The sequence below is a fragment of the Chiloscyllium plagiosum genome, chromosome 31 (genome assembly GCF_004010195.1).
Source record: "Chiloscyllium plagiosum isolate BGI_BamShark_2017 chromosome 31, ASM401019v2, whole genome shotgun sequence".
NCBI lineage: Eukaryota > Metazoa > Chordata > Chondrichthyes > Orectolobiformes > Hemiscylliidae > Chiloscyllium > Chiloscyllium plagiosum.
Window position 1 is genome coordinate 29968319 of NC_057740.1, and position 12398 is coordinate 29980716.

Here is a 12398-nt window from a genome sequence, read left to right on the forward strand (position 1 = left end):
TTATTGCCAATTCCTCTGCCGCATCTACTCCCAGGAGGGCCAATTCCACCACAGAACACACCAGATGGCCTCCTCCTTTAAAGACCACAATTTCCCCTCCCACGTGGTTGATGATGCCGTCCAGCACATCTCCTCCACTTTCTGTGTCTCCGCCCTTGAACCCCCACCCCTTCAACCGCAACAAGGACAGAACCCCTCGGTCCTCACCAACCTCCAGATACATCACATCATCCTCATCAATTTCCGCCACCTACGCTCACCAACCTCCAGATACATCACATCATCCTCATCCTCATCATCCTCAGCCACCTACGAACAGACCCCACTACCAGTGATATATTTCCCTCCCCACCACTATCTGCATTCCATGCAATCCATTGTCTCCACGACTCTCTTTTCAGGGCCACGCACCCCACCAACCCACCCTCCCCTCCTGACACCTTCCCCTGCTATCGCAAGAAGTACAAAACCTGCGCCCACATCTGCCCCCCCCCCCACCTCTTTTCAAGACCCCAGAGGAGCCTTTCACATCCATCCGAGATTTGCTTGCACTTCCATACATGTCATTTAGTGTATCCATTGCTCCTAATGCGGTCTCCTCCATATTGGGGAGACAGGACACTTCCTTGCGGAATGTTTCAGAGAACATCTCCAGGACACACGCATGAAGCAACCTCACCATCCCGTGGCCGAACACTTTAACTCCACCTCCACTCCCCCAAGGACTGCAGGTCCTGGGCCACCTCCGTCGCCAAACCCTTATCACTCGCCATCTGGAGGAAGAATGCCTCATCTTCCACTTTGGGACCCTCCAACCACATGGGATCAATGTGGATTTCACCAGTTTCCTCACTTCCCCTTCCCCCCACCTTATTCCAGATCCAACCTTACAACTCGGCACTCCCCCTATTGATCTGTCCTACCTGTCCATCTTCGTTCCCACATATCCACCCCACCCCACCCCCACCTTCAGCTACCTTTCACAATCTCAGCTATAATCCCCCATCCCCACCTCCACACCCTTTCCATTTATCTCTCAGCCCCCTTGGCACACAAGCCTCATTCCTGATGAAAGGGTTATGCCCAAAATGTTGATCTTCTGCTCTTCTGATGCTCCTGACCAGCTGTGCTTTTCCAGCACCAGACTCTCTACTCTGAGTTTGGTCAACAGCAGAGTTGAGCAGCCTAACTAAAATTACTTGAATTTGACAGTTTGCAACAAACCAAACATCTTGTCACAACATATAATCATAAACCTCAAGATAATAGGTTTAAAAGCAGTGCTTACATTTCTGCAGATGCTTTAATCTAAATCAACTATGAACTTATCAATACCAGTAAAAGCATACTAAATTACATTGCTCAATGATGTTTTCATACTCTGTTGTGAAGGCTGTGGGAGTATTGCAGCCCTTGAAGTGCAGCTTTGTTTTTTGTAGAACACTTTTCTATTGCATCAAAGTTTCAGGTTTAACATAGTTTTGAAGCAACAAAAAAAATGTAATAATGGCAAAGAAGTCTTGAGTTTCCCAAATCGCCTTGGATGACGTCGGAGCAGACAAAGCACCTTGCAGCCAAAGGAGTACTGTTCAAGTGTAATTGTTTCTGTAAGTGTTTCAAGAAAACTTGATCCACCTTTGACCCAGAAACAATGCAGTAAGGAACGTTTGTATTTCTTTGTGGAAATCTCTGAATTCCCATTGTTTTCAATAACATTTTGAAAAGGACTTCTAAAAACTTGCATCGCTTGTAAAAGAACCATTGATTAATGAGAAATACAGGTACAGTTGACATTTCACAATTGAGGTAGTACTGCAGAAAGGAAGTTGAGGTAAGGACACCCTTGTGACCAGACATACTGGAGAACTACAAGGAGAGGATCTGGCAGCTGAGGCACAGATGAAGCAACAACAATAGAATAGATGGAGACAGAAAGAGGGCACGTGGAATTCTTGAGAAAAAGGAGGCAAATTTCTCTCACGAAGAAGTTAGTTTTTTTATGTTTAGCAGAAAAAAAAGTAGGAGCTATTTGAGGAACTGTGCAAGCAAAAGAGGCCTAAAATCTGAAACATTTGGAGCAACCAAAGACGTAGGCATTTTCTTAAAAGTGGCTAACTACGTTAGCTGTTGGTCAGCTGATAAAGGAACTCTGGAAAGCTTTTCCATCTGGACTGTCTTGACTTGAGTGGGAAAGGACTAATAGAATTGTGCTTTGCGGCAGATAACCATACTGTGAAATGTGAGGGAGAAAGTTATTATACAGTAGGACTCCTGACCTACCATGTATGAATAAAGAACAGCATGTTGTGGAACTGTACACTTAATGCTATTCATGCTGAAGAGGAGTCATATAAAAATATATCTTGGACTGACAAAGGATTGATTTTTAGATGGTATGAAGTTAAATATAATGGATGTCCAAAGAGATTTGGAGGTTCAGGTGCATACATCTTTAAAAATCTACAAGCATGCAGAAAATAATCAAGGCGGCTAATGGAATTCTAGCCCTTGTACTTAGTGGACTGGAATATAATGATGCAGTAGTTATGCTGCAGCTTTACAAACCCTTAGTGAGACCCAACTTGAGCAGTTCTGAGTATCACACATTAAAAGGATATATTGGCCTTGGGAGAGAGTACAATGTAGGTTACAAGAATGATAACTTAACCCCTGAAGTCCAGATATGGAGAAAGCTTATACAAATGAGGCCTGTTTTCTCTAGAATTTAGAAAGTTAAGGGATGAAATCAAGGTAGATAAAGATAAATTATTTCCATTGGTTGGGAATTCTGGAGCTAGGGTGCATAGTCTCAAAATTAGGGCCAGGCTGTTCAGGAGAGATGTTAGGAAGGGCTTCTACATACGAAGAGTGTAGGGGTTTGGAACTCTCTCACAAACAGCAGTTTATTTAAGATATGTTGTTAATTTCAAATCTGATATAGAAAAGTTTGGATTTAGCAAGTATTAAGGGATATGAACCAAAGGAAGGCATATGGGGTTAAGCCACAGAGATGCTGTGATCTTATTGAATAGTGGAACAGGCACAGTGGCCTGCTCCTGTTCCTATGTGCCTCTATGTATCAATATTTAAAGTTAACTTTGCCCTTTTATTTGATGTGTAATTTGCCTGTTAATTCTTTTTTTTTGCATGGGTTCTGATTTGTGTCAAAGTTACAAAGGATGAGATTGTATTGATAATGACTTTTTATGGGAGTCATTCAGTAATTTTGTTTTCGTTGTTTATGGTTTCCCTATGGCGGCACAACATTTGTGCCACAAAAGTGTCAGGCAATGATCATTCTAGCAAGAAGATATCTAACATATCTCCTCAAAGTTTGATGGCATTACTAGCAACAAATTTGCCAGCCTCACTGGGAGTTACCACTGACCAGAAATTGAACTGGACCAACTGTATAAGCACTGTGCCTACAAGAACACATCAGAGGTTAGGAATTCAGAGGTCAACAACTCACCACCTAATTCTATAAAAACACAAGTCAGGAGTACGATGGAATATTCTTCACTTGACTGGATAAGTCCAGCTCCAACAACACCCGAGAAGTTTTCCAACATTAAGGACAAAGGCTCCCATTTGATTGGCACCTTGTCCATAATGTCGTACTTTCACCCCCACCCGCCCAAAAAAAACCTGATGTGACACAACAACTCAGCAAGGTTGTTACGGCATAGCTTCCAAACTACAGCCTGCACCAACTAGAAGAAGAGCATTAACGGTATGGGAATGCCACTACCTGCAACTTCCCCTCCAAGCCATATCCTCTTCAACAGTATTGTCATCTCTTCATTCTCATGGGATCCAGTTCTTTTCAGCTGCTGTTCAAGGTGCATTTTTCAGCATACAATTACTTGATAACTGGTTTTTGCTTTCAATCTGGTAGTATTGAAGCCATAACTATAGGAGTCATAATCTCCTGACTGAAATCACTAGGCATAATTTGAACAGAGAATAATTAAGTACACTCAGTTCTACTATAACACATGTTTCTTTAACACGATTGAGGAATTAAGACCGTTATTTGTAGAACATGAACTTTCCTTACCTGTATTGGCTATAACGCAATTCCATCCCCATTAGTTTAAATGGCATTGCTATTGCACAATTTCCTTAATGTGAAATTGCACAAGAACAGAACTATTGCTTTATATCAGAACCAACTGTAAATGGTAAGGATTTAAGGGCTGCAGAATAGGATGAAAATAAATAACTAGAAAAGAATGCATAATCTTTAAAATGTCTACACACATTATTTTGATGTCCTACAGAGTCACCATATGTTTGTGCTATTTAATTTTTACCTTTCCAGTATATTGCAATAGTTGTGATTCAATATACCATACAACTGAAGGTTGACCAGCTTTGAGCACCTCTTGGATGTTTCTCAATATACCATTTTTATTGGCAAGGTCAACTGGAGGAAATTGATGCATCTGCCCCTCATTTTCTTTTACCTGCAAGAAACAATCTAATAACACAAGTTTAAACAGAAGAAAACAGTAAACATTGAGAAATTACATGGCAAAACTGCCCTAGTTTGCTTGGATACCAATTTTGCATGTTGCAGAACATAGTTCCTTTGATTCTGCAGTTAACTTTCGCTGTACCAAGATAGATGATAAAAAAAAAAGCATTTTATATTTGCCTGTAACAACTACCATGAATAAATGAATAAAACATAATTAAGTTTTTATTAACCCTTAAAGCAAGGCAAGATGTTGGTGATTTGTTACAGCAACTTCATACAAGGGCAGAAGTAAAAATGATTAAGTCTTGCAGCTATCCATTCCATGTGGACTGAGGTGGTATAGATGTGTAAGAACATATGTAATAGAAAATTACAGGTTACCTGTTGTCCGCTAAATTAGTGGAAATCAAAAATGAAATATAACTGGTTAATTTTATTTAACTTCTAGGACCATGTGTGGGATGCTTCTCATTATGTGGTGCAGCTGGTCTTCAGCAGTTTGACAGAAATGTTTACCGGAACCAGGGAAATTCAGGTAATTACACTATCTGCAGTAATGTAACTGGATAGTAGATATCTGAATAGTCGAATGATCCAAACTTAAGTAGCCGTTCAGTATTTTTTGTTGCAATACAAGAAGAGAGGAGAGTTGAAGCAATACAGATTTCTATAGATTTAAGATATCCACATATCCAAAGCTTGTACCTAATAATCTGAATTAAGTAGTTTTCTGCATGTATGCATTAATAAATGTCCCCCTCTGCCAGCTGCAGTCTTTAGTGTGAATAATGTTGGAGATCATCTTAATTATTTTCAATAACAGATTCAAGAAAGCTAGTTAAGGTGAGTCTGATAATTGAAGGTGAATGTTTTGCAGTAACATTATCCTGCATATAATGAGCTGGAAATGTGTTGCTGGAAAAGCGCAGCAGGTCAGGCAGCATCCAGGGAACAGGAGAATCGACGTTTCGGGCATAAGCCCTTCTTCAGGAATGCCCCCCCTCCTGCATATAATGGGCAACATATATGCTGTACTGCATCTAGAAATGTGCGCACACAAATTTTCTGTAACTGTGATTGATCCAGACCAGTTCATGCAATTGTTGCTTGGAAATGCTAAAATTGGGTAGCAGTCTGTTTGCCAATACTATTTCGAGATAAGGCTGCAGTGTCTGATTCTTGCTTTGGGTGTTTTTATGATTTGTGGATCAGCACGCAGATTGTTGGTGCACAATCATGTCCAGTTCTGCATCATCTTACATTTTCATTTCAACACCCTTTGCTTCCTTTGATTGTTCTTCCTAATCTATAGTTTTTTTTTCCCCTGAAGTGTCCTTGTGATCAAAGATAAGGTTTGCCAAGCAAATCAATTTTGATTTGCCATAATTGCAATGTAAGCTAACCTGCATTAAAATCATATTTTAAAAAAGTTCACAAACAATTCAACGTTCAAGGTGCTAGCAGCATGATTTACCCAGATATGTCTGTCTGTCTATAAATGATTGAGGTATAGCAAAGTATATATGTAAATTGCAGGGATATGAAGGCCAGTGACTTTGTGTCTCACAGACACAGGCTCCCATGAAAATTTTAGATAAATCCTTTTGGTTTGCGTGGTCCGTTTTTTAGTGGATCATTTCAGGTCAGTGTTGACTCTTGTTTCCTTCCACAAATATTGCCTATCAACTGAATATTTACAACATCAATAGTATTTATTTGAATTAGTTATATTCCATTTAACAATTCTTTAAAGTATTGCAGAGTCCCTTTTTGTTCCATTAATTTACACCTAAAACCAATTCCACCAACCAAGCTTAAAATAAAAAAGATACTCTGTGTGTCTGTCTCTCTCTCTCTCTATCTCACACACACTGGATATACCATTCTCTAATTCTTCTACATATTGCAATATTGCGATGTTGCTATTTCTGTCAGATAAGCCACAACTGCCATTCAGGTTGAATACCTGACATTCACTTTCTGCTAACTTTAGTCTCTTCCAAGCTGTGTAAAGCACTGGACCAGAACTAGCTCATCTCCACACTAAACAAGACACATTTCACCTAACCCATTTGGAACAAAAGCATTTTAACTATTTTATGGTGTAACATAAAGTTGATCTCAAGGAAATTATTGTTAAGCTTAGAGTTGAAGGCTGCTGGAGGTGTGGATTGGCATGGGACCAAAACATTACTTACTTGTGATGGAAATGTTACAAAATTCAGCAAGCTGGTCCAAAATTACTTTTATTAAAATGAGAGTGAATATGAAACTTGGAAACAATGCTGAATTTTCAGATGTGTAAGACCAAAATTGCAGTTTTAATGTAAGCTTTTTCATTACGCTTAAATTTGTCAGCTTCAGTGTGTAAATCCAGTTTTTTTTCTTCTTCTTTGTATACTTTAAATGTCCCAAATAATTTTTACATATAAAAATATTGTGAATGTTTCACACATTTAAAGCTGTAATTAAAATCATAACTATTTTAAAAATTTAATTTCAGACTCTACATGCAGTATCTGAAAAAAGTATAATTGCTTACAAGTCCTGTTCATTAAATCCAGTATACTACTTTTCAGTCTTTCTGAAAACTGTCATTTATGTATCAGGAATCCAGACAGATAACCTTTTGCATCACAAAATAATTTTCGCAATATATTTTGTGTGTAAGAAAATTATGATTTATAAATTGTTGTAAATAGTTTTTGCAGCTTTAAGATACAGATGGTAAAGATTTCAATTTGAATGTAGTCTTGAGCTTCATGCATGGTTCCACAATCTCAGTAATGAGCAAAAATACATACTGAACCTCATAAGGATAAACATCTGATATTATCTCAGAAGCATTACAATTGATTTCCATCACAAATAATCCATAATTGGTCAGCTAAGTTTTTGTTGTACGGTTTTATTAATAATTGTGGGCTACAAATGAATTGTTGTAATAATCATGTCACTTGACACATTGTTATCTTTAGGACTGGCTGACACAAAGTGCACGACTGATTTCCAAATCAGGAAGTTCAGTGGAATGGGTGACGCCACTTGGGCTACCAATTGTACAACCTTACCATAGGACCAGGACTACATTAGTAAGTGCTAAGCAAGCATATGACTACTGTTTATTAAGTTACTTGTATGTCTGATAAACTGATCTACCATTCACATGAATCATAGTTGCTGTGTGTCCCAACTCCATTTACCTATGTTGGTTCTGTATTCCTTATTTAACAAAAATCTCTCTCAGTTGTGAATATTTCAATTGGCCCACCATTATGGCTTTGTTTGGAAAAGAGAGCATTACAGATCTCCCTTCCTATTTATGTGAAGAGCTACTTCCTGATATCAACCTGAATTTTAGATGTTGCCCTAACTTCAAGATTGTGATTTATTTTTCTGAACTCTCAAAGCCTATGAAAATAGCCCCTCTCTCTACCTAGCCAATCAAATTCTTTAATAATCTTGAGCACCTCAATTTGATCAACCCTTGATTTTTTTTTAAATCCAGTGGAATAAACAATTATTATATCAAACCTCTCCTGACAGTTTTAACTCTTGGATAAAGTTATTGATATAAAACAATCCAATATTATTGAATGAAATTGTCATCTTTCAGCCGTGCTTATTACGATTCAATTCCAGTCCTTTTGCACTTTTAGGGAAGGGAACCTGCTGTCTTTATCTGTACTGGCCTACTTTTTTGATTCCAGGCCCTAGAAATGTGATTGATCCTTAACTATCCTCCAAAACAGGATCAAGAAGCAGAAGTAAGCCATTTTCAGCTCCTTGAGGTTGCCCTGTTTATTCATAAGATTATGGCAGATCTAATTGTAATCTCAAATCTGCATTTCAATCTACCCCTGCTAACCTTTCACCACCTTGACTGACTTAAGAATCTATCTCCCTCTGCCTTAAAGTATTCAAGTTTCTGCTTCTACCATCTTTCAGAAAATGATATAGTCAGTCACTTGTATCAAGGGAAGTTAGGGATGGGCAACAAATGCTGGCTTTCCCATTGACACCCATATGCCCTGAAAATATTAAGGTACGTCTCCAAGTCAGTTTAGTAAATGTCCTGTTTTTTCACAATTGTAGCAATGGTGTTTTTTTTAAATAAGGAATGACAATTGTGTAAATCTGGGAAATTGACTGACAGGTCAATAGTTGTCATTCTTCAAATTGGTCTATTCTTGTCCAATCCTCAAAATATTCTATTCTTACTATACAGTCAAATTATGCTGCTGTTTCAACAACTTTTTTTTTGATGCTGTAGAATTTTCCAAAACATTTTGTCTAGTTTCAAACCATAATGGACAATTCTACAATTGCTACGCTGTAAGAAATAAGAACAGGAATTGGCAGCTTTGCTTTACCAGCCTGCAACAGTAATGTCAATGTTGGTCTTCTGCCGCAACATGCCCTTTCCTGCACTAATTCTATATCCCTTATTTCTCCCAATGCCCAAAAAAGACTGACCACTTTCTTTAGTACACTCAACTAAAGATCCATGGCTCACTGAGATAGAGAACCCTTTATATCAAGAAATTTCACCTTATCTGATTTCTAAATGGTCAACCCCTTATTCTGAGATTGTAATCCTATGTTTTAGATTTCCCAGACAAGGGAAGTGTTTTCTCAGCAGGTATTCTGTCAAGCTACTTTAGAATCTTATATGCTTCATATCGATCATCTCATCCTTCTAATCTTCAGGAAACATAGACCTAGTCGATTTGATTTGATTTATTGTAGTCGCATGTACCTAAGTACAGTGAAAGGTTTTGTTTTGTGAGGAGTACAGGCATATCATAACAAACAAGGATGTACAGATTATACAGGCATATAAGGTTACGGTTGCACAGGAGATGCACAAAGCAAGATCAACATTATTTGAAGTTAGAGAGATCCATTCAATAGTCTAATAACAGCAGAGAAGAAGCTGTTCTTGAACCAGTTGATGTATGTGTTCAAGCTCGTGTATCGTCTGCTTGACAGAAGAGGTTGGGAAAGAGCGTTACCAGGGGCTGGGAGGGATCTTTGATGTTGACAGTCTTTCCACAGCAATGGAAAGTGTCGATGGAATCCATGGATGGGTGGTTGGCTTCTATGGTGGTCTGTGCTGTGCACACAACTTTCTGTAGTTTTATACGGTCCAGACCAAAACAGTTGCATCTGTAAAAGTTGGTGAGGGCCCTCGTAGACGTGCCCTATTTCCTAAGCTGTCTGAGGAAGAAGGGGCATTGTTGTGTCTTCTTGGCCATTCCATCCACAAGGAGATCCACAACAGGTGGTCAATTATCGTCACTCCGAGGAGGTTGATACTGTCGACCCATTTCACCTCAGCACCGTTGGTGTAGATAGGAGCATGCCTTTCTCCCTTCTTCTGAAGTCAGTGATCAGCACTTTTGTTTTGCTGACATTAGGAGAGAGGTTGTTATCATTGTAACAGAATACCACCTTCTTCCTATATTCTCACTCGTTGTTTGATATCTGGCCCTCCATGGTAGTGTTGTCGGCACACTTGTAGATGGTATTTGTACGGAATTTGGCTACACCGTCATAGGTGTACAGGGAGTGTAGTAAAGGGCTGAGAACGCATCGTTGCAGGGTGCCAGTTTTGAGGATTATCGTGGAGGAGGTGCTATTCTCTGTTTTCACTGAGTACACTTAGTCTGTCCTCCAAAGGACACTCCCCATACGCTCCAATGTTACATGATCTTAACATCAATCAAGATCTAACAAAAGACTAGAAATAAACTTGTTTTCAGACTGATCAAATCATGTCTATTTATTTATTGAAAATATTAAATACAATTGTAATTTGATTGGTGTTAGACTCAAATAGTTGGTAATCTCTGATGTACTTTGTTTTAAGTGAGCTTGCTTCTGAACCTATTGCTTTCTGATCACCACTATGTAGAATGTTTCCTGAGCAACGTTGTCATTGTGAGAACTGCAGTTAATGAAAAGAAAATTTCTTTTGCGAATACTGTTTGTCTCCAATGGCTTCTGTATAATCTAAGGATTACAACATAATCATTCATAGTTTAACTTGAGAACTGCAGATAGTCTCCGTCAGACATGACTTTAATATGCTCCATTTATATACCGATGTTTTTCTAGTGTATCTTAGCAGAACTATCAGCAACTCTCAAGAGTTACTCACAATTGTCTGGAATCATCAGCTCTGAAAACCTGATCATTTTATTCAGTTATAAATTTGCAAACATTAATTGTGGACTGGAATATAATAACTGTAATCTTTCTCCCCTGTGTATGGTGCATAATAGAGAAAGAAAGCAGTTTAAGCCAGTAGGCTTCAATTCCATTGCAACACTATATACAAAAATAAGTCTGTATTTTACTGAGCATTCAATTATATTTACAATTTTCAGCATAAAATGTGTGGGTTGACACTCTGCAATTTGTAGTCTTTGTAACACACTTGCACTGTCACTGGAAGAGGGGAAACTTTAGTTACTTTATCCATGTCATCTGAAAAATCACACATTAAAAATGAATCTAATGGAATCATGAGAGATTAAGATTTGCTACAAGATAAGCCATAGCTTTTTATCCTGGATGAATTTGCACTAGGACGCAAGAAGCACACTTGGAAAATGGGACACAAATTTCTGCAGCATGAAAAGTACATGCTATTTGGGTGCACCACTCTTAGTATGGAGATGCTGCACTTGTAGTTAACTAGCAATCTTGTGGTGCAGTGATAGTGTCCTTAGCTGTGTGCCAGGAGGCCTGGGTTCAAATCACACCAACTGTAGAGATGTGTAATAACATCTCTGAACAGGTTGATTAGAAAAAATCTTAACTGTGAATATTGGTCCTCTGACCAGGCATATTGACTATAATTGGTCAGAGTTCAGCAGAGATTAGCAGTTTCCATGAGCCTTTTTCTCCCTAGTGCCAAAAGTGAAATCTATATTCGTACATATTCCTTTTACTAGCATAAAAAGAAAGGTCTTCCGTGTCCATGGAAGTAGCTGCTAGTAAACGCAAATCCACTGAATATTCAATTTGGCTTCAAGTACATTTCTTGGGTCAGTCTGTGTTCAACGTTTTGAACACCAGAGGGTAAATAATGGCAAAAGTCCAGGCATATGCTTTTCTTGTCAGTGTAATTTTAATTGGCACATCACCAAGCTAACACACCGATTACTTTATACCAATATTTTTATCAACCTTTTCGGACATGTGATGATAGCTCCAAGCTGATGGGGCATGAACTCTGACCTTTTGGTCTAGAAATAGGGACCCTACCACTGCGCCAAAATTTGAGTTCAAATTGCACCTGGCCTAGACATGTGTCATAGTTCGTCTAAACAAGTTGATTAAAAATATCTACAACCAGTTTTCACCCAGTTATCCCTTAGTTAACATTTAACCATCATCTACTCTGATTCCATTTTGGTCTCCGGCATCCCTGCCAGACCCTATAGCCTTCCCCTTCTAGGATAAACTGAAGCAGGCAGGGCACTATTCGAGGCCGAAAATAGTGAGTATAGATCCTTTCCTGAGTTTTTGCAATGTACGATGAGTGGTGATTTGATAACTCATTATCCAGCTGATAGTTTTGATATGCCCTATCTCAGCATTAACTTGACAATACTAGGAGAAAGTGAGGACTGCAGATGTTGGAGATCAGAGCTGGAAAATGTGTTGCTGGAAAAGCACAGCAGGTCAGGCAACATCCAAGGAGCAGGAGAATTGACGTTTCAGGCATAAGCCCTTCTTCAGGAATGAGGAGGGTGTGCCAAGCAGGCTAAGATAAAAGGTAGGGAGGAGGGTCTTGGGGGAGGGGCGTTGGGAATGCGATAGGTGGAAGGAGGTTAAGGTGAGGGTGATAGGCTGGAGAGGGGGTGGGGGCAGAGAGGTCGGGAAGAAGATTGCAGGTCAAGAA

General features: G+C 39.0%; 1 protein-coding gene across 3 annotated transcripts in view; it reads left to right on the top strand.

The window, feature by feature from the left end:
- polrmt (polymerase (RNA) mitochondrial (DNA directed)) overlaps positions 1 to 12398 on the top strand; it is a 114700-nt gene that overhangs the window by 76645 nt on the left and 25657 nt on the right. For all 3 annotated transcript variants that reach the window (XM_043721280.1, XM_043721278.1, XM_043721279.1), the window contains 2 exons: positions 4932 to 5018; positions 7462 to 7575. In XM_043721280.1, the coding sequence (XP_043577215.1) occupies positions 4932 to 5018; positions 7462 to 7575 (201 nt within the window). The remainder of the gene's footprint in view (positions 1 to 4931; positions 5019 to 7461; positions 7576 to 12398) is intronic.